The sequence below is a fragment of the Pongo pygmaeus genome, chromosome 10, assembly GCF_028885625.2.
Source record: "Pongo pygmaeus isolate AG05252 chromosome 10, NHGRI_mPonPyg2-v2.0_pri, whole genome shotgun sequence".
In the NCBI taxonomy this organism is placed as follows: domain Eukaryota; kingdom Metazoa; phylum Chordata; class Mammalia; order Primates; family Hominidae; genus Pongo; species Pongo pygmaeus.
The window spans coordinates 48,336,425-48,358,634 of record NC_072383.2 but is presented as its reverse complement, the minus strand read 5'-3'; the positions used below and the strand labels follow the sequence as shown (position 1 = coordinate 48,358,634).

Below are 22,210 nucleotides of genomic sequence, written 5' to 3'. Positions count from 1 at the left end.
CAAATTTTCTGTCATAAAAGTAATGGTTCTTAAGATTTTTAACGACTTTTCAATAAGATGCACAACATATTCCTCTCATTAAGTTCTATTATTGCATAAATTCTCAACAACAAAAAAAATCAGATTCCAGGGGGATGGAGGAGATGGGTATACTTTGGATAAGTCCCCTAAGAGATCCAATAGGCACTTCCAGTCTTCCCCTGCTGGGGAGAAATACTACTATCCACATGGTCACAGACTTTGAGCCTGTGACTCAGACATCAACACAAAAATTGAGCTGACTCCCACAGAATGCATAACTTTAAAATACAATATATAGGCTGGGCGCAGTGGCTCAAGCCTATAATCCTAGCACTTTGGGAGGCCAAGGCAGGTGGATCCTGAGGTCAGGAGTTCGAGACCAGCCTGACCAACATGTGAAACCCCGTCTCTAATAAAAATATAAAAATCAGCTGGGCGTGGTGGCGGGCGCCTGTAATCCCAGCTACTCGGGAGGCTGAGGCAGGAGAATCACCTGAACCCAGGAGGCAGAGGTTGCAGTGAGCTGAGATGGCACCACTGCACTCCAGCCCAGGTGACAGAGCAAGACGCCATCTCAAAAAAACACACATATATATATTTTTTCTTTATATATATTATATTTATATATTATAATGTAATATATATTATTATATTTAATATAATATATATATATATTTTTTATTTTTGAGACAGGGTCTTGCTCTGTCACCCGGGCTGGAGTGCAGTGGCGTATTCTCGGCTCACTGCAACCTCCGCCTCCCAGGTTCAAGCGATTCTCCTGCCTCGGCCTCCCGAGTAGCTGGGATTACAGGCGCCCGCCACCACGCCCAGCTGATTTTTATATTTTTAGTAGAGACAGCGTTTCACATGTTGGTCAGGCTAGTCTCGAACTCCTGACCTCAAGTGATCCACCCGCCTTGGCCTCCCAAAGTGTTGGGATTACAGGTGTGAGCCACTGTGCCCAGTCCTATATAATATTATAACGAACCATCCATCAGAAACCAGTAGTTAAATGTGCTCTTTGAGTAATTTTCAATTTGCTTTTTATCTGTTAGCAATAAATCATTTAATTATGTACCAGAAATAACTTAGGGTTTTTAAAATGCTGGTCTAAGGTCATTTTCTTCCTGGCAGAAATCAAATAATTAAAAGTCCCACTGGGTAAAAAAACTGTATGACAAAACACATTGTGAACATCTGTGTATCTATGTAATTGCATTGTTGGCTCCATTTCTCCTATCAGAACTGAATAAAGAAGACATGATTGTACCATAAGAAAAGAAAGTATTACATAGCACTCCAGGAGGTCTCATTCCAATCTTAAAGTGATTGCACAGTATACCCTCATATGACAAGGCAAGGAGAAAGCCATTAACTCCTTCTTCAGAGATGGCAACAGAAATTTTCTGATGAAAGAAAGAGATCAAGAGTGCCTAAGATGGTCCTATAGTAGTCAGCTGATTAGATATACCATTGAATTTTTAATACCTTGGCATTTAACAGCATGAAGAGTACATGGTCAGGAGTTGCCTGGGCTCGCCACTGTAGGATCTCTGCCAGAAACTGGTGCTGAAGTCATAAACCAGAAAAAGGACTCAGGGTCAGCAACTTATAACAAGTCATATAATGCATCCCCCAGCTGCTACCTGCAGTACAAGTCCTGTCCTTGACTTGATTGTAAGAAGGCAACACTTCAGGAACACTTACCTTCCTCACCAAATCATTCTCTTCTATTTGTCCCAGATCCCTTCCAGCAGCTTGTGCTATACGTTTTCCAGCAACCAGATTCCCAACCATCACAGAAGCAGGGCCTACACCTGTAAATAAACGCAAAACCCAACTCACTGGAGGTGGCAATTCCAACTAAGTATCCAGAGCATTTCCAGACTGACCAAAACTGGTTCAAATATTCATCCAACAATACTGCCTGAACACTCTTCTAGGCACTGGGAACCCAGGAGCAAATAGGGCAAGGAGCCTGCATTCTGAAGAAGGGTGACCAAGAAATACATACACAAATAAATAAACACAAATGGTGCAAAGTACTGGGGGGAAAAAAAAACAAGAACACAGGAGGGATAGGGATTGCGGTGGAGGGAAGGAGGCAGCTATTCTAGTTTGGGATATACAGGAATTTTTCACTCTGAGGAGGTGACAGCTGGTTGCACAGGTTCCTACTAATATTTTAATCTTCTCCAATCATAATAGAACCCTAAAAGAGGGCTTCACAATAAAGAATATCTGGCCTGGAAAGAAATTTGTCATCTGCAAGGCCTGAGGGAGTTTATCTAGAATATTAAATTTGTTCAATTAAAAGTGAATAATGGCCAGGAATGGTGGCTCACGCCTGTAATCCCAGCACTTTGGGAGGGTGAGGCGGGAGGATCACAAGGTCAAGAGATGGAGACCATCCTGGCCAACATGGTGAAATCCCTTCTCTACTAAAAATACAAAAATGAGCTGGGCGTGGTGGTGCACACCTGTAGTCCCAGCTACTTGGGAGGCTAAGGCAGGAGAATCGCTTGAACCCAGGAGGTAGAGGTTGCAGTGAGCCGAAATCATGCCACTGCACTCCAGTATGGTGACAGAGCGAGACTACAACTCAAAAAAAAAAAAAAAAAAAGTGAATAATGACCAGGAACTGTGGCTCATGCCTATAATCACAGCACTTTGGGAGGCGGAGGCAGACAGATCACTTGAGCCGAGGAGTTCAAGACCAGCCTGGGCAACATGGCAAAACCCTGTCTCTACAAATACGAAAATATTAGCCTGGTATGGTGGTAGACATCTCTAGTCCAGGCCACTCGGGAGGCTGAGGTGGGAGGATCATTTGCGCCAGAGTTCAAAGCTGCAGGCCGGGCGCAGTGGCTCACACCTATAATCCCAGCACTTTGGGAGTCCGAGGTGGGCGGATCACGAGGTCAGGAGATCGAGACCATCCTGGCTAACACGGTGAAACCCTGTCTCTACTAAAAATACAAAAAAAATTAGCCCGGCATGGTGGCGGGCGCCTGTAGTCCCAGTTGCTTGGGAGGCTGAGGCAGGAGAATGGCGTCAACCCGGGAGGTGAAGCTTGCAGTGAGCTGAGATTGCACCACTGCACTCCAGCCTGGGCGACAGTGAGAGACTCCATCTCAAAAAAAAAAAAAAAAGCTGCAGTGAGCTGAGATCATGCCACCACACTCCAGCCTGGGAAACAGTGTTAAGACCCTGTCTCAAAACAAAACAAAACAAAACAAAAAAAAAACTCAGGGAAAAAAATGTCAGCAAGATCAGGCATGGTGGCTTGCTCCTGTAATCCTACCAGCTTGGGAGCAGAGTGGGGCAGATCATTTGAGGCCAGGAGTTTGACACCAGCCTGGCCAACATGGCAAAACCCCATCTCTACTAAAAATACAAAAATTAGCTGGGCGTAGTAGCTCACACCTGTAATCCCAGGTACTCAAATGGCTGGATCTTGGGTGGCAGAGGTTGCAGTGAGCCAGATCACGCCACTGTACTCCAGCCTGGGCAACAGAGCAAACTCTGTCTCCAAAAAAAAAGCAACAATTGGTAAATCTAGGATAGGCTACATGGGTGCTCCTCACTATACTATTCGTCTAACTTTTCCATAGGTTCGACACTTCAAAATAAACGGGGGAGCCCACTCCCTCTCTAGAAAAAAGTGCTAGGTCGCTCTCTTCATGGTCATCTGCCTCATGGAACTAAGAAGATGGCAAAAAGATGATAAAACAAAGCTTATTGCCAGCTAGGTTTTAAATAGGCTGATGCTATACTGGTTTAATATTAAAAATCTTTTATTCTATCAAAATCTGTTGATCCTGAATATACTGAAACAGATGAAACAAAATCACTTAAATCATATAATCAATTTTCAAAGGGTAAATATTTGGGGAAGATGGGTAAAGGGTGTAAGGAAAATCTTTGTACCATGTGGCAACTTTTTTTGTTTTGTTTTGTTTTTTGAGACGGAGTCTCACTCAGTCGCTCAGGCTGGAGTGCAGTGGCGTAATCTCGGCTCACTGCAAGCTCCGCCTCCTGGGTTCACGCCATTCTCCTGCCTCAGCCTCCTGACATGTGGCAACTTTTTTGTGTGAAATTATTTCAAAATGGAAAGTTTAAAAAATTTAAAAATAAAACAGAAAACTCAAAAAAGATAAAGTATTCCAACTGGTGAACAGTTTTAGTCTACAAAGTGTCTACTATAATTTTAAGTAAATATGCAATATTCCTCCCTAAGAAACTTCATGACAAATTATAGATATATCATGTTGGAGGCAGCCTTTTAATACAGGCAGGGACTCAGAGTGTATTTATGTAAACTGTACATTCCGGTATTTACATTATAAAATTAATAAAGGCATGACATTTTAAAAAGTGAATTTTGCAGTAGTTTAAAACAATAAAACTAATTCAGCAGCAGTTCCTTGATGTTCTTCTGTGTGCATTTCGTGAGTCTAAGGGTCTGTGGGTCACAGAGAATGAAAGATACTGAAAGCAGTAACTCCAGGAAGCTAATTGCAGACACTGCTGTACCTGTAAATATGCCTTCTGATTTTCCAATAAAATTCTGTAAACGTCTTATGGCAAAAACTGCTAGTTATCAATTCCAGTATCCTATTCTTCTTCCTTAATAACAGAACCCCCAGTTTTTAGCTGGACACACGCCTGGAATAAAGACTATATTCTTTAGTCTGGGAGGATAATAAGAGGAAGTAATATGTGCAATTTCTAGAAAATACGTTAAAGGGAAGAGTATCCTTTCTTTACCTTTTCCTCCTACCTGCTGGCTGGGATGTAGAGGTTGGGGAGCCTAATGAGCCCTGGGGCAGTTGCTAACGATGGCTGTGGCAGATTATTTTATTTTCCCACAATCCTTCCTTTCTTTCTTGTCCTAGTTATGGCTGGATGGGATAAGTATGCTTCATGGTCTGACTTGTTTAGGACAATGAAATGTTAGGACATGTGACACAAACAGAAGCTTTAAATATGCTCGTGTGGCTTGGCTTGCTTTCTTGCTTCTGCCATCTGCCTTGAAAAAAATACGGCCCAGGTAGCTGCTGGTCCCATGATGAGGAGACACATGGAACAGCTCTGAACCTAACCTAAGCCTGGAGCCAAGTCAAGTCCAGTGGATCCCAGCCAAGCCAAGCAGATCCACATTCCATGAGTAAAAAGTAAATGCTTGCTACTTCAAGGCACTGAGTTTTAGGGTTATTTGTTCTGTAGCATATCTATGACAAGAGTTGACTGACAAAACACCAGAGCAAAAAGATGGGAAGCTAGAAGAACATGATTGAGGAGTGACTATCCTAGCCTTTGGACTATCTAGCTCTGAACTTTTTTTACCTGACAAAAATATGCTTGTTTCTTACCTGAGCTGCAATTTATGTTTTTCTGCAACTTGCAGCCAAGAGTAGTCCTAACAAACACATTCTTTCTTTCTACAATAGCTCCAAAAGCATCTCAAGGATATCTTTGCCTCCGGGCTGCCTTAACACACCTTTTCCATCTCCCCTTTCTTTTTTGTTGAGACAGGGTCTGGTTCTGTCGCCCAGACTGGAGTGCAATGGCGCAATCTCGGTTTACTGCAACCTCCCAGGCTCAAGCCATCCTCTGTCAGCCTCTGAAGTAGCTGAGACTACAGGTGTGCACCACCAGGCCTGGCTAATTTTTTCCATTTTTTTTGTAGAGACAGGATTTTACCATGTTGCCCAGGCTATTTTCGAACTCCTGGGCTCACGCGATCCTCTCCCCTTGGCCTCCCAAAGTCTTTGTAAACTAATTCTAGAGAAAGAATCACACTGAGAGAACCCAGCTTCTTGAAGTTGGAATTTTAGTGCCAGGTCTTGGAAGCCAGCATATTACCTGGTTGTTTTTGCCGGGGCTTTGGCAAGTTTGTCACACATGTATGGGGGCACATGAGGATGTTGCAAGGATGCAGTGATCCCTCCAGAAAGAGTTGTTTCGTCTGAGATATGTGGATTCCTCCTAGTGGAGTTTTTGGCAATGTATTGGCCGGCACCAGAGCAAGACAATAAACCCCCACTTGATGAATGCTATCGATCGCCTAGAAAAATACAAACAAAAATACTCAATGAGATCACTTCTATTACATTTGACATATTCCTGGTATAATCCATTATTTTACTCTACAATTTTTCTTACTCTACCCATTCTAGATCTAGAATCTGGTAGATCATTAAGATTCCATATATCTAGAGATTTAAAGATAATCATTAAGATAATACACATCTTTCAGCTGTGGCAGAGATTAAAAGAAAAGAGGTAAGATACAATCTAAATGGACAAAGGTGGATACTGACTTGCAACTCAGTATGTTCTCTTTTTAAGTTTTTATTCTTTTTAGAGACAGGGTCTCATTCTGTCAGCTGGGGTGGAATGCAATGGCACAAACCATGACAGCCCCAAATTCCAAAGCTCAAGTGATCCTCCTGCCTCAACCTCCCAAGAAGCTGGGACTACAGGGATGCACCACTGCATCTGGCTAATTTAAAATAATTTTTTTTCTTTTCTTTTTTTTAATTTTAAGGTTTTTGGGGAGATGGGGTCTCACTGTGCTGCCTAGGCTGGTCTTGAACTCATGGCCTCAAGTGATGCTCCCACCTTGGCCTCCCAAAGTGCTGAGATTACTGTCATAAGCCACCATGCCCAGCCAATATGTTCTCTCTTAAGTGATAATGTCAAAAACCTAGAAATTTGTTTTGGTTATTTTAATCTTTTAGCTATCAGCCAACAAAGCCTAATTAAACAGAAGTAAGGTATTTTTATTATGAACACAACAGCAGCTCTCTAAAGAAGCCCCCACTTAAGTGATTCACCATGTTACCATGCATCTCCTCTGAAAAACATCTGGGGTGAGGCCCACGGCACACCGAGCATTGGAGGCCACAGGCTACCCTGAGCGTACCTGTGCTCGCAGCCATGTAACTGCATGTCTGCTTAAAGTCAGCTGTGTTCCTACACTGTTTGACAGCTGTTCTTGTTGTTTTCACATAATGTAATTAAATATTATGTTAACTGACAAAATACAAATGCAAAAACACAGAAGGAGTTATGCTTTGGAAAGACACACTAAAAGTTAGCTCCTAAAAAACTTCTGTTCATAGGTCAGGCAAGTTAATCCTAAAAGTGAAGATATCCATTCAAGTCATTTTTCAAATACCCACATTCTGGTGCTAACTTACAGAAAATAAAACCAGGCCGGGTATGGTGGCTCACGTCTGTAATCTCAGCACTTTGGGAGGCCAAGGTGAGAAGATAGTTTGAGTTCAGGAGTTTGAGAACAGCCTGGGCAACATGGCAAAACCCCATCTCTATATTTTAATTTTTAAAAAAATTTAAAAAGAAAAATCAGAAACTGAAGACAATGTATTTTGATATAGTTTATGGAAGTAAGCTGACCTGGACTTCAGGTTGGTATATTCGTAATCACACTTCTCTACATCAAAGGAATACATACTTAGATATTTTCTTTTTTTTAAGTTTTATTATTATTATACTTTAAGTTTTAGGGTACATGTGCACAATGTGCAGGTTAGTTACATATGTAAACATGTGCCATGCTGGTGTGCTGCACCCACTAACTCGTCATTTAGCATTAGGTATATCTCCTAAAGCTATCCCTCCCCCCTTCCCCCACCCCACAACAGTCCCCAGAGTGTGATGTTCCCCTTCCTGTGTCCATGTGTTCTCATTGTTCAATTCCCACCTATGAGTGAGAATATGTGGTGTTTGGTTTTTTGTTCTTGTGATAGTTTACAAAGAATGATGATTTCCAATTTCATCCATGTCCCTACAAAGGACATGAACTCATCATTTTTTATGGCTGCATAGTATTCCATGGTGTATATGTGCCATATTATCTTAATCCAGTCTAACATTGTTGGACATTTGGGTTGGTTCCAGGTCTTTGCTATTGTGAATAGTGCCACAATAAACATACATGTGCATGTGTCTTTATAGCAGCATGATTTATAGTCCTTTGGGTATATACCCAGTAATGGGATGGCTGGGTCAAATGGTATTTCTAGTTCTAGATCCCTGAGGAATCGCCACACTGACTTCCACAAGGGTTGAACTAGTTTACAGTCCCACCAACAGTGTAAAAGTGTTCCTATTTCTCCACATCCTCTCCAGCACCTGTTGTTTCCTGACTTTTTAATGATTGCCATTTTAACTGGTGTGAGATGGTATCTCATTGTGGTTTTGATTTGCATTTCTCTGATGGCCAGTGATGGTGAGCATTTTTTCATGTGTTTTTTGGCTGCATAAATGTCTTCTTTTGAGAAGTGTCTGTTCATGTCCTTCACCTACTTTTTGATGGGGTTGTTTTTTTTCTTGTAAATTTGTTTGAGTTCATTGTAGATTCTGGATATTAGCCCTTTGTCAGATGAGTAGGCTGCGAAAATTTTCTCCCATTTTGTAGGTTGCCTGTTCACTCTGATGGTAGTTTCTTTCGCTGTACAGAAGCTCTTTAGTTTAATTAGATCCTATTTGTCAATTTTGGCTTTTGCTGCCATTGCTTTTGGTGTTTTAGATATGAAGTCCTTGCCCATGCCTATGTCCTGAATGGTAATGCCTAGGTTTTCTTCTAGGGTTTTTATGATTTTAGGTCTAACGTTTAAGTCTTTAATCCATCTTGAATTAATTTTTGTATAAGGTGTAAGGAAGGGATCCAGTTTCAGCTTTCTACATATGGCTAGCCAGTTTTCCCAGCACCATTAGAATTTCTCATTTTTATGAAACTGATCAACTTTATTTTATTTTTTTTGAGACAGAGTCTCGCATTGTCACCCAAGCTGGAGTCTGATGGCGCGATTTCGGCTCACTGCAACCTCCGCCTCCTGGGTTCAAGCAATTCTCCTGCCTCAGCCTCCAGAGTAGCTGGGATTACAGGTGCCCGCCACCAAGCCTGGCTAATTTTTTGTATTTTTATTAGAGACAGGGTTTCACTATGTTGGCCAGGCTGGTCTCAAACTTGTGACCTCGTGATCCACCTGCCTCGGCCTCCCAAAGTGCTGGGATTACAGGTGTGAGCCAACGTGCCCAGCCCTTTTTTGTTTGTTTGTTTGTTTTTCGAGATGAAGTCTCGCTTTTTCTCCCAGGCTGAAGTACAGTGGTGCCATCTCGGGTCACCACAACCTCCACCTCCTGGGTTCAAGCAATTTTCCTGCCTCAGCCTCCCAAGTAGCTGGGATTACAGGCGTGTGCCACCACATCTGGCTAATTTTTGTATTTTTAGTAGAGATAGGGTTTTACCACATTGGCCAGGCTGGTCTTGAACTCCTGACCTCAAATGATCTGCCCGCCTCGGCCTCCCAAAGTGCTGGGATTACAGACGTAAGCCATCATGACTGGCTAAAACTGACCAACTGTTAATACTAGTTAGGAGGTTTCTACCTTATTACCCATAGGTCTTATTGAACAAGAGATACAATCTTAGAAGTAGAATGGACCCACAGTTATAAAGGTCAAACAAAAAAAGGACAAGGCTGTATGTATGTATGTATGTATGTATGTATGTATGTATGTATGAATGATAGGGTCTTGCTCTGACACCCAGGCTGGAGTGCAATGGTATGACCACAGCTCACTATAACCTCAAATTGCTGGGCTCAAGTGATCCTCCCACCCCAGCCTCTCAAGTAAGTGGGACCACAGGCAGTGGCGTCCAGCTAATTTATTTATTCATTTGTTTATTCTTTGTAGAGCAAAGGGTCTCGCTCTGTTGTCCAAGGCTGGTCTTGAACTCAAGTGACCCTCAGCTTCAGCTTCCCAAATTGTTGGGACTAGAAGCGTGAGCCACCATGCGTGGCCAAGGCCTTTTATTAAAACAATTTAAGAAGCCAGGTGCAGTGACTCATGCCTGTAATCCCAGCACTTTGGGAGGCCAAGGTGGGTGGATCTCCTGAGGTCAGGAGTTTGAGACCAGCCTGGCCAGCTTGGTGAAACCCCGTTTCTCCTAAAAATACAAAAATTAGCTGGGTGTGGTGGCAGGTGCCTGTAATCCCAGCTACTTGGGAGGCTGAGGCAGGAGAATTGCTTGAACCCGGGAGGTGGAGGTTGCAGTGAGCCGAGATCGTGCCACTGTACTCCAGCCTGGGAGACAGGAGTGAAACTCCATCTTAAAAACAAAACAAACAAAAATTTAAAAGGGCAAAAGAATAAACTTGAAAATCACAATCCTCAGACTATCCTACCAATCAACAAAAATGACTGGGAAATGGAAAGTCTGGCAGAGTTCCTAAGTTTCTGGTTTTTTTTTTAGAATACACAGAAAGTTAGCAAATGTGCTACATGTAGCCTGAATTCCTCATTAAAAACGCATCTGATAAGTCATCTACTAACTGCCTTTCCTTAGAAGGTGCTGAGTTAGGTATTTAGTTTATGTTATACACAGACCTGGAATTCAACAACCTCTGGCCTTTAATCTATTAGAATACATGGTGTCATTTACTGTTCTACTATGGACTCGAATGCTCCAAGCTGATAAGTTACAAAGACTGCAAAAAGAATGGCCTGTTATCTCATGCCCAAATTGGAACCCAAATGACTTTCACAAGAGTTTGGATTAGTAAATTGGCACTGTATTTAATTCCTATAGTTGCTTTCCAGGGAAAAGTAACAAATATCTTGGGAGATGTCAGGTATACTCACTTTTCTATAATAGAAGAAAATGTGTAATTCACCAAAGGTTCTACCATTACATGCCCCAAAGTTCATTCTGAACAAAATAAGGTTTCTGGCTGAAAATATGATTGGTATGAAAAATATTCTCTTTGCAGGTCTGCCCCTTAGCCATCTTTCAGAGATCTGCCCCGTTCTACCTTCTTCATAGTCTTTCCTGAGTAGTCTATCTTCAGTATATTTTCTTTTCTGATTTTCTACTACAAATAGCCTACACAGTATCAGCTGATGATTCAGAATTACAGACCCTGAGGATAGAAAGAAATATTAAAAGTCATCTAGCAGCCCGGTGACGTGGCTCACGCCTGTAATCCCAGCACTTTGGGAGGCCCAGGTGGGTGGATCACCTGAGGTCTGGAGTTCGAGACCAGCCTGGCCAACATGGTGAAAATCCGTCTCTACTAAAAATACAAAAAATTAGCCGGGCATGGTGGTGGGTGCCTGTAATTCCAGCTACTTGGGAGTCTGAGACAGGAGAATCGCTTGAACCCAGGAGGCGGAGGTTGCAGTGAGTCAAGATCGTGCCATTGCACTCTACCCTGGGCAACAGGAGAGAAACTCCACCTCAAAAAAAAAAACAAAAACAAAACAGTCATCTAGCAATACCACCATCTCATGCTTGCATTGTTTCTACAACATGGCTATTAACTAGCAGTTAATAAATTCAAATTCCCCAAGTAGAGAAGTTACAGACCTTGGGAAGACTTCCACTGATACCTTAGTACAGCAAGTACAGGCCACACTTTCTTTGGACCATCCACTTAGCCAACAAATATTTACTGAGCCTACTATGACGTTTGCTAGCATAGCTACCGGGCTCTGGGGATCGAGCCTGAACAAAAGAGACAAAAAAGTCTTGGCCTTGCCTTATATTACAGTGGATGTAGAAAACAATAAATATAAACATACAAGATGTTAAGTGCTAAGTAGAAAAATAAAGAAGAGTGAAGGGACAGAGAATGAAAGGGAATATTGAGAGGAAGTGGTCCTGTCTAATTGGAGACTATTCTTATAATTTTTTATGTTTTGAGAGATGGGTTTTTGCTATGTTGCGCAGGTTGGAGTGCAGTAGCTATTCACAGGTGCGACCATAGTGCACTACAGCACTGGCTCAAGCGATCCTCCTACCTGAGCTTTCTGAGTAGCTGGGGCTACTGGTGCCTGTCACAGCAGCTGGCTCATTATTACTATCATTATTATTATTATTATTATTATTATTTTGAGCCAGGGTCTTCCTCTGTCACCCAGGCTGAACTGTAGTGGCATGATCATAGCTCACTGCAGTGTTGACCTACTGGGTCAAGTGATCCTCCCACCTCAGCCTTCCAAGTAGCTGGGATCACAGATGCACACAACTACGCCTGGATAATTTTTTTTTTTTTTTTTTTTTTTTGAGACAGAGTCTTGCTCTGTCGCCCAGGCTGGAGTGCAGTGGCGTGATCTCGGCTCACTGCAAGCTCCGCCTCCTGGGTTCAAGCCATTCTCCTGCCTCAGCCTCCCGAGTAGCTGCGACTACAGATGTCTGCCACCACGCCCAGCTAATTTTTTTTATTGTATTTTTAGTAGAGACGGGGTTTCACCGTGTTAGCCAGGATGGTCTCAATCTCCTGACCTCGTGATCCACCCATCTTGGCCTCCCAAAGTGCTGGGATTACAGGCGTAAGCCACTGCACCTGGCCTACGCCTGGATAATTTAATTTTTGGTAAAGATGGATAATAACAATCACCATCATTATTTACTGAGTGCAGGTACTATATACTTCAATTAATTACCTCATTTAATCCTTCCAATAGCTCTATAAAACAGATAATTTTATCCTACTTTGCAGGTTAGGAAATAAACTCAGTGAGGTTAAATGACTTGCCCAAGGGCACATACCTGGTAAGAAGTGGAGCTGGGATTCCAAGTCTATGATTCTAAGTGAAGACTAGGCTCTCATCATCACTCTAGCCCGCTCCCCACCACAGACATATTGCTTAGACTGTGCCCAAAGCATTCTCCTTCCCTCATGGTTTATCTCACCTAGCATCTCTAGCCCCACAGGAAAGCTCCTTCAGAGTAAGGCTAATAGCTGTATTTTCTTGGATCCCTCACACCATCGGCACCACTTATGACACACAGTAAAACTGTGACTGACTGTTGACAAGTGGATTGATTACTGCCAGAGATGTGTTCCACATGACAGTTAAAACTTTCACAAGTAGTAAACACTCAGGCATGAAAGAATTTGCTGAGGCAAGTCAATTCCATTATTTTTGGCAACCTGAGCAGAAAAATACTATGTGGTCCACAAGGAGAAATGGTATTAATTATCTGATTTTGCTAGTAGTACCCACAGTATGTGAGCAATGATTGGCAAGAAAAAGTAAGGTGGTATTACTGGCTGATCGAAGAAAATGAAATGCTCAGGCAGTGGTTGCTGCCACCGCTGACCTGACACAGACCCCAAGGTGTGCTCACCTGCAGCACGCGGCTCATCCACTGGAAACTATCTTCCTCGGAAGCATCAGGTCTTTGTTCCGCAACCACCACAATGCGCTCATCATAAAATACAGACACAGAAAACACAGCAATTCTAAGAGAGACAGATCAAACACATCAGGACTCCCTTCACAACCAGTCCTATTTGCTTTGTTTAACTGGAATTACAGAGAGGAGACAACCCCACCATGCTACCCAAAACGAGTAGCTTAGAAAAGAAAATGTCACAATCATTACTCTCAAAATGAGCATTCATTCATTTAAATAATATGTATTAAGCACAACTGTCATGAATGTTGGGGACATAGTGGTAAATAAGATAAAGTTCTTGTCTTTGTGGCACTTACGTGTTAGAGACAGAACAAACAAATAAATACAGAATAATGCCATGTTGCAATATACAGGGGGTGGTGGAGTGGTGTGTAGGGTGGCGTATTACTGAGGCAGGGTGGCTGGGGGGCGCCTCCCTGAGGAGCGGACATTGGAGCAGAGACCTGAATGAGGTGAGGACGCGAGCCACGCGAAGATCTGGAGGAAGAGGTTTCCGGGCAGAAGGAACGGAAAGCGAAAAGGTTCTGAGGTAGGAACGAGCTTGGCAGGTTTGAGGAACAGCAAGAAGGCCAGTGTGCCTGGAGCAAAGTGGTGAAGCAGAGACCGGGAGGGAGAGAGGTCAGACCCAGGCCAGGGCAGATCCCAGTGGACCTGAGAGGCTACGGGAGGGAGGATGAAGTTGGTTCTGAGGGAGGTCTCCGCTCAAATGTCCCCTTACTAGCGAGGCACTCCCAGGACACCTCATAGAAACTGGCAGGCCACCCCCACCCCCATGTGTTTTTCTCCACAGCACTTGTCACTGTCTCACATGTTTATTGCCCTGTTTATGTGGTTCCTGTCTATCTCCCACAACAAGCATGTGAGCTTCACAAGGGCAGAGACTTGGCCTGTTTTGTTCACTGCCACAGCCGGAGCCTCCAGGACAGCGGCACAGTGTCGGCACCCAATGAATATTTGTTGAATGAATGCATGAAAGAATGGGAAGGCACCGGAGAGCAGAGTCTGCCGGCATGTCTGCCTGACACCCCCCTTCCTTCCTTCCTTCCACACACATTCACCCAACACCTACCAGGTGTCCGGCACTACTGATTGCTGGGATATGACTGTGACCAAAGGCAGATCTAGTGCCCCATGAACTTTACATCTCATAGGAAGCTACACCACCACAAAAAAACTATACATTTCAGAAACTGTTTCACTAATTTTTCCTACTTCTTAAACTAAACGGACACTAAGTTTGCCTTAAAGAGATACATCTATGATTGCAAATTGCTGAATAGGACATCAACTACTCAAATATGTAGCAAATATCTTTTCTTACACTAATAAGCAAAGAAAAAAGATATCTAATTGACTTTGTCCATGGAATTTGAAATTATGCACTATGTCAATCCCCACATTAAAACGGTATAATTTAATTAGAAACAAGAGAAACAATTCTTAGATGTAAATGCCTACAGAGTAGCATCTATATCAATTAGTCTGAATGGTACTACTTTTGCACTGAAGAAATGCAGGAAGTTAATGTTTTAGAATTCTCCTCAGTCCTCAGGATTCAACAAATGGTAATACTTTAAATCTGAAGTAGAGGATATAGTTGCATCTTAATCCTCTTAGTTACAGTTGAAGCACCAGATGTTGTGAAATATATATTAAAAGCCAGGCTAAGAAGAAGAAGAAGAAGAAAAAAAAGCCAGGCTTATGCAATGCTTAACAAAAGCAATCTGATCACTTGGAAAGAGAACCTACAAAATACAACTGAAATCACCATGTGAAGATCTATTTAGATTCCATTAAAAGGTGCTAACATTTGAATTTTGTACTACTCACCTTCCTCTATAAACAGTCTTTATTGACTCTACAGCCAATCCAGTAGCAACAATGTCATCAGCATTATGTCTTCGACCACTAACCATCAGTAAGCCATCCATTTTCCCAACCACGAACACCAAACTACCCTGAAAGGTAATGACGATTTACCTTGATTTCCATGATTTAAATAGTAAAACAGACATCTTTTAACTTCCTGCCTTTAAATAAATCTCATTTAAAAAGTATTAAAAACACAACTGCCATATTTTATGGATTCTAGAGAAAGCGTTTCACACCTTGACATCTCTGAAATCAGTTGGGAAAAGAGTTGCATCTTACAGCCAATGAGGTCTCACAAGATACCTAAGAAGGGAATTTACTCATATTTATTTTAGGGAGGAACTTCGTAAGAAAGCAACTAGGATTCTACCCAAGCATAGCTGATTTTCCCAGCCATGATTTATGTGTTAGTTTGCTTATGTTTCTATTCAGAGGATACAGAGGAAGAAAAATGTATTCATTTACTATTGGAATTAGGAGGAGATTAAAACAGTTTAAATAGGAGAATGACCGTTTCAGGTTGGTAAGGGTAATGCTGTTTCCATCTGGCAAGATTAGAAATAGGCTAATAAAGAAAGGTCTAAGGAATGCTGTAGGTGCCTTTCTTTTCCAATAAGAAAACAAAGCAGCAGGGAACTACTATCAAATCCCCAAAAGCATCACTGTGTAAATAATCTTCCCAGACTCATTTGCAGCAAATTAACTTTTCTCATTCATTACAGAATTTCTAAATTTCTTAGTCCATTTACATACGTTCATCTACCTAGTAGTTACTTCCATGTGAATGTCACTCACTGATTTACTGAGCACAATGTAGTGCCCTACACAGTGACTGGGCCACGTAAGACATAACCCATATCCTCAGCAAGCTACTGGTTCAACCCGTACATCAGGAAAAAAGCAGCCATTTCCAACAAAGGCTGAAAAGCTACAGTGTTGGTAAGAGAATGAGACAGTCACTGCCATTCCTTCAATGTCCATTTCTCCATTTCGTTCACAGTAGGATAATTTTTAGCTGGGCATGGCTGACCAAAATAAAGATTGCATTCCAGTCTCCCTTGCAGCTAGGTGTGGCTGTAGGACTAGTTCAGACCAATAAGTGAAAGTGTTGCACAGCAGCTTCAAGGAATCTTCCTTTAAAGAAGAGGACTGCACCTTTCCCTGTTTCTTGGAATGCAGATGAAAGGCTTGGAGCTCCATTTTGGACATCAATCATGGAGCTGTAAGCTAAAAGGAGGTGGGTCTTTGAGAATTTCCTGGTGCTAAGTGAAGCAAAAGTCAAGACAAAGGTGTAGAGAGTTGATTCTCCTAGATCTATGTCCTCACCCACCCTGCCCCTCCATAAATGGCAAGGAAGAAATAAAATAAAATTAGATCTCTTATATGACTGAAGATGTTAAGTAGAAAAGAAGAGAGGGTAGGAGGTAATTAGAGATGAATGGAGAGATATGGGCTTAGCTAGGAATAATGACTATTACTTACAAAATAAAATCCTACTTCCCATGATGTCATGCAAAGCCCCTCCATGACCTAGATCTCTGCCACCCTCTAGCTCATCAAGTTCACTGTGAGCTCTTTGAGAACAGGCTTTTCATGTCCTGATTGTCTCTAATCTTGTACCTATAAATACTGTGTTCTGAATAACAAACTTTTTTTTTGTTTTTTGAAATGAAGTCTTGCTCTGTTGCCCAGGCTGGAGCATAGTGGCGTGATCTCCACCTCCTGGGTTCAAGCGATTCTCCTGCCTCAGCCTCCCAAGTAGCTGGAATTACAGGTACATGCTACCAGACCCAGCTAATTTTTGTATTTTTAGTAGACACAGAGTTTTGCCATGTTGGCCAGGCTGGTCTCAAACTCCTGACCTCAGGTTATCCACCCACCTTGGCCTCCCAAAGTGCTGGGATTACAGGCGTGAGCCACCACGCCCGGCCCAAACTGTTTTCACTAAAAGGATTCACTATTACACATCACATAGTGCCAATCATTTACATGAAAATGCTCTGCACTCTATGTATTATAGTTTGTCTTTGCTACTGCAGATAACTTTTTCCAGCACTCTTCTAACTTATTGCAACATGTTAATCAAATCAGAGGGAGATACTGAGAATAAGTGAAAAGAGTTCTTAAAATTAAAAAAAAAGTCTCATCATGTCTTCTGACTTCAGCGGGGAAAAAAAGAAAATAAAAAATGTCTTAGTTTGAAGGAGTCAAATGAACTTGGGTAGTGGAAATGATAAACACTAACTCATTTTATGACATCCTTACAAGAACCGCTTTAAATATAAGCGAAGTGGTTCTGTAACACTCTTGGACTAATCAGAATTTGTTCTGTTCTGTGAATTAAAGTGCAAATATTTGGATCAAATGTAACAAAATCAACCTGAAAGCATCACTTACCGGCCCTACAAACCCCAGCAATCCTGATCGGATGAATGGCACATCCCCAACAGGAGAGCCTGCAGAATTCACTGGAATTACCTAAGAGACAAAATGAAGTAAGTGAAAAACTTTGCTTTTTCTTAGAAAGTATATGTGATTTTTAAAAAGTTTTATTAAAATACATGCTCAGTGAAAAAATAATGTAATAGTGAATCCAGTAATTCCATCCCTTTAGAGATAAGAAATAATTACAATTTATTGTTTATCTCTCTGGACTTTTAAGAAGATATATATATACATATATATATAAAAACATATATAAAACTATATATGTATATATGAATAAATGTACTGAGTTTTTTTTTTTTTTTCAAACAGATATTATACTTTTTGCAACTTGCTTTTCCACGAAATATATCTCAGATACCCTTCCAAGTTAGTAAGAGTTGACTTAGCCCACTTAGCCATTTCATGGGGGACAGGACAGCATAGTCATTGGTGTCAATTCAATTTCTGGCTCTGCCACTTACTAGTAACATAGACTTTGGGCAAGTGCCTGGATTTTTCTGAGCCTCTGTTTTGCAGTCATTTAATGGAGTACTCTGTGCCTCTCACAGGCTTGGAGTAAAGATTAAGGAATGCAAAAAGAGTTGCAGAAACAAGTATGGTATCTGACCCAGAATCAGTATTCAGGAAATTGTAGCTATTAGAATGTAACCAATCTTCTATTACAGCTGGATAGGCCATTATAATTTTTCACTATTATAAAGGTGCTTTAATGAATACTGCTGTATTCATTTATGCATCTGTACAAAAGGCATGAGTCTTTTCAATTTTAATTGGCTGGCCTATAAAACTGTTGTATCCATTTACACTCATTAATACCATATTAGAATGTCTGGTTTTTCCCATGTCCTGGCTAATACTATATGCTATCCATTTTTCCAAACTTTGCCAATCTGGTACCGAAAAATATATCCCATTGTTAATTTATTAAAAAAAAAAATCTTTTTTTTTTTTTAATGAGATATAGTCTCACTTTGTTGCCCAGGCTGGAGCGCAATAGTGCAATCATAATTCACTGCAGCCTCAAACTCCTAGGCTCAAACAATCCTCCCACCTCAGCCTCCCAAGGAGCTGGGAGTACAGGTGCCGGTTACCACGCCTGGCTAATTTTTAATTCGTTTGTAGAGATGGGTCTCGCTACGTTGTCCAGAGGTATTGAACTCCTAGCCTCAAACAATCCTCCTGCCTTGGCTTCCCAAAGTGTTGGGATTACAGGAGTGAGCCACCATACTCAGACTTAAAACATTTTTTTAAATTCAAGACAGTAGACATTGATCCCATTATTGCTTTAATTGCATTTTATAAGTAATATGTCTGAATTTCTTTTCCTTTGTTTGCCGGGCATTTGTATTTCTTTTGTGAGTAGCCTATTCATGTCTCTTACCTATTTTTTCTACCTGATAGCTGCTCCCCACCCCTCCTTTTTTTTTTTTTTTTTTTTTTTTTTTTTAAGAGATGAGGTCTCACTATGTTGCCCAGGCTGGAATGCAGTGGCTAGTCACAGGTGTGATAATGGTTCAGTACAGCCTTGAACTCCTCAGCCCATGTGATCCCCCTGTCTCACACTCCAGAATAGCTGGGACTATAGGTGTGAACCACAGCACCCGGATAATTTTTTTTTTAAGACAGAGTTTTTTGCTCTGTTGCTCAGGCTGGAGTGCAATGGTACAATCTCGACTCACTGCAACCTCCGCCTCCCGGGTTCCAGCGATTCTCCTGCCTCAGCCTCCTAAGTAGTGGGGATTACAGTCGCCCGCCACCACACCCAGCTAAGTTTTGTATTTTTCGTAGACAAGGTTTCACCATCATGTTGGCCAGGCTGGTCTTGAACTCTTTTTTTTTTTTTTTTTGAGACAGAGTCTCACTCTGTCACCCAGGCTGGAGTGCAGTGGCACAATCTTGGCTCACTGCAAGTTCCACCTCCCGGGTTCAAGCCATTCTCCTGTGTCAGCCTCCCGAGTAGCTGGGACTACAGGTGCCCGCCATCATACCTGGCTAATTTTTTGTATTTTTAGTAGAGACGGGGTTTCACCATTCACAGGATGGTCTCAATCTCCTGACCTCGTGATCCGCCCGCCTCAGCCTCCCAAAGTGCTGGGATTACAGGTGTGAGCCACCGTGCCCGGCCGGTCTTGAACTCTTGACCTCAGGTGATCCACCCACCTCAGCCTCTCAAAGTGCTAGGATCACAGGCATGAGCAACTGCTCCCAGCCTCATCTGGATAATTTTTAAGATTCATTTTTTATATAAAATAATAATTATGACAACACTAAATGCTTATCAGTACCAGGCACAGGTTTACTTGCTTTACAGTTAATCCTCAAATTAATCCTATAGAAACAGCATTAGTATTTCCATTTTACAGATGAAGAAGTGAGTTTCACTTGCCTCAAATAGCTAGCACATGGGAGTGATGGAAAATCAACTCTCTGTTATCATACATGTCGCAAAAGTTTTTCTCCCTGGTAGCATTATCTATAAAACATTTTTATTTTCTGACTAGTCAATACTAGATCTTGGCCCAGTGTGGTGGCTCACGCCTGTAATCCCAGCATTTTGGGAGGCCGAGGAGGGTGGATCATCTGAGGTCAGGAGTTCAACACCAGCCTGGCCAACATGGTGAAACCCCATCTCTACTAAAAATACAAAAAAACTAGCCAGGCGTTGTGGTACACACCTGTAATCCCAGCTACTTGGGAGGCTAAGGCAGGAGAACTGCTTGAACCTGGGAGGCAGAGGTTGCAGTGAGCCGAGATTGTGCCACTGCACTCTGCCTGGGCGACAGAGTGAGACCCCACCTAAAAAACAAACAAACAAACAAAAAACAAACCACAAAACAAATTTAAAACCTAGATCTTTTCTCCAGTGAAATGTTAACTACACTGGTAAACTCTCTCAGCATTTAAATATAAGAAGCCAGTAAGAAAAATATTGGGAACTTTAATTTGGAAAACCCAGATACCAGCTTTGTCCTTTTCTGGTACAATTTTTATTCTACTTCACTATCACTAAATTTATACTGCAGATTTCAAATTTTCTTCAACACTATGGACCTAGCAGTTTGGTATTAAGTCTGAGAATTCTGGCCAGTGAACTGCCTCATAGGAAAGGTAATGAAATAAAATATTATCGGTATCTTCAAACACTGCTTCAGGCTCTTGTTTTTAGTAAGGAAAAGTCAATGAAGAAAAATTACAGGCGCAACGGCTCATGCCTGTAATCTTTGCACTTTGGGAGGCCAAGATGAGAAGATCACCTGAGGCCAGGAGTTGAAGGCTGCAGTGAGCTATGATTGAGCCACTGTATTCCAGCCTGGGTGACAGAGATAAATAGGGTGAGATTTAAATTAGTTAAATGTATATACACTCAAGGGAGGTAAATCAATCACCTAGGAAAGTAAACCAAGAGACTGGCAGTAAACACATGCTTGAAGAGCTTATGAATGCCCACTCCTGGCACGGTGAATTACACACAGCTGTTGAAGGCTGGGCAAGAGCACAGTAGTAATAGTGATGAGAAAGACATTTAGTAAGTGATATAAACCATTTTAGGCTGGGTAAACACAAAGATAAGGCTCAGCCCAGGAGCTCTCAGCCCTTTTCAGGCACCACATCATGGAGAGCATAGATATGGTATCACAGAGATGATACTTTCTCTGAAGTTACATCTGTTAGTATGTAATCACATGCACTGATTTTCAAATGGGACAGTAGATGCCTGTGACCTTCCATCCTGGGAATCACTAGTCTAGATTATAGAAAAAGAAGCTCAAAGAACTGAAAAATGGGAGTGCTCATATAAGCTCTGTCTTGTGTGAAGAGGGATGTGGCTGACACCTGAATTTCTCTTGTCCCTAAAATGTATCCCGAGACAGGTTAATTCCAATTATTAAATGTAGACGATTAACCGCCCCTGTTCTGACTTCCAGGTTCACTAGGCAAAGTTTCCATTACAACCTGGCTTCGCACGCAGAAGTGCCTGCAGGAAAACCACGTGCGAGTCTAGCTAGAATGTGCTGGCCCCACAAGAACATGAGCTCTACAAGGAGTTTTGTTTTGTTTTCTGATGCACCCCAAGCATCTGGAACATTGCCACACACATAAAAGGTGCTCAAAAAATATTTGTCTGACTGAAAGACTGAATAATATGAGCAACCTGACTCCTGTGAAAGGACAGTCTTCATTTTATTTAGTAACTGAGCATAACTGGAGTTTACTCTCGAAATTACATTTGAATTTACAAAGCTCAAACCATGGCAAATTCACCAGAGTGAATTTTTGTGAGGTCTCTTACCCTTTTTTTTGGTTTTGTTGTTTGTGTGTTTGTGTGTGTGTGTGTTTAAGACAGGGTCTTGCTCTGTCCCCTAGGCTAGAATGCAGTGGCATGATCATAGCTCACCACAGGCTTGAACTCCTGGGCTCAAGGGAACCTCCTGCCTCAGCCTTTAGAGTAGCTGGGACCACAGCCGTGCACCACCATGCCTGGCTAATTTTTTCAATTTTTTGGTAGAAATGGGATCTTGCTACATTGCCTAGGCTGGTCTCAAACTCCTGACCTCAGCAATCCTCCCGCCTCAACCTCCAAAGGTGCTGGGATTACAGGCATGAGCTACCACGCCCAGCTCATCT

At 42.0% G+C, this 22,210-nt stretch overlaps 1 protein-coding gene across 6 annotated transcripts in view; it reads right to left on the bottom strand.

Moving 5' to 3' along the window:
* The window catches only part of DIP2B (disco interacting protein 2 homolog B), a 252,843-nt gene that overhangs the window by 28,803 nt on the left and 201,830 nt on the right, over positions 1-22,210 (bottom strand). For all 6 annotated transcript variants that reach the window (XM_054442807.1, XM_054442806.2, XM_054442810.2 and 3 more), the window contains 6 exons: positions 17,534-17,614; positions 15,095-15,222; positions 13,193-13,307; positions 5,890-6,091; positions 1,729-1,838; positions 1,510-1,590 (listed from right to left, as the gene is read on the bottom strand). In XM_054442807.1, the coding sequence (XP_054298782.1) occupies positions 1,510-1,590; positions 1,729-1,838; positions 5,890-6,091; positions 13,193-13,307; positions 15,095-15,222; positions 17,534-17,614 (717 nt within the window). The remainder of the gene's footprint in view (positions 1-1,509; positions 1,591-1,728; positions 1,839-5,889; positions 6,092-13,192; positions 13,308-15,094; positions 15,223-17,533; positions 17,615-22,210) is intronic.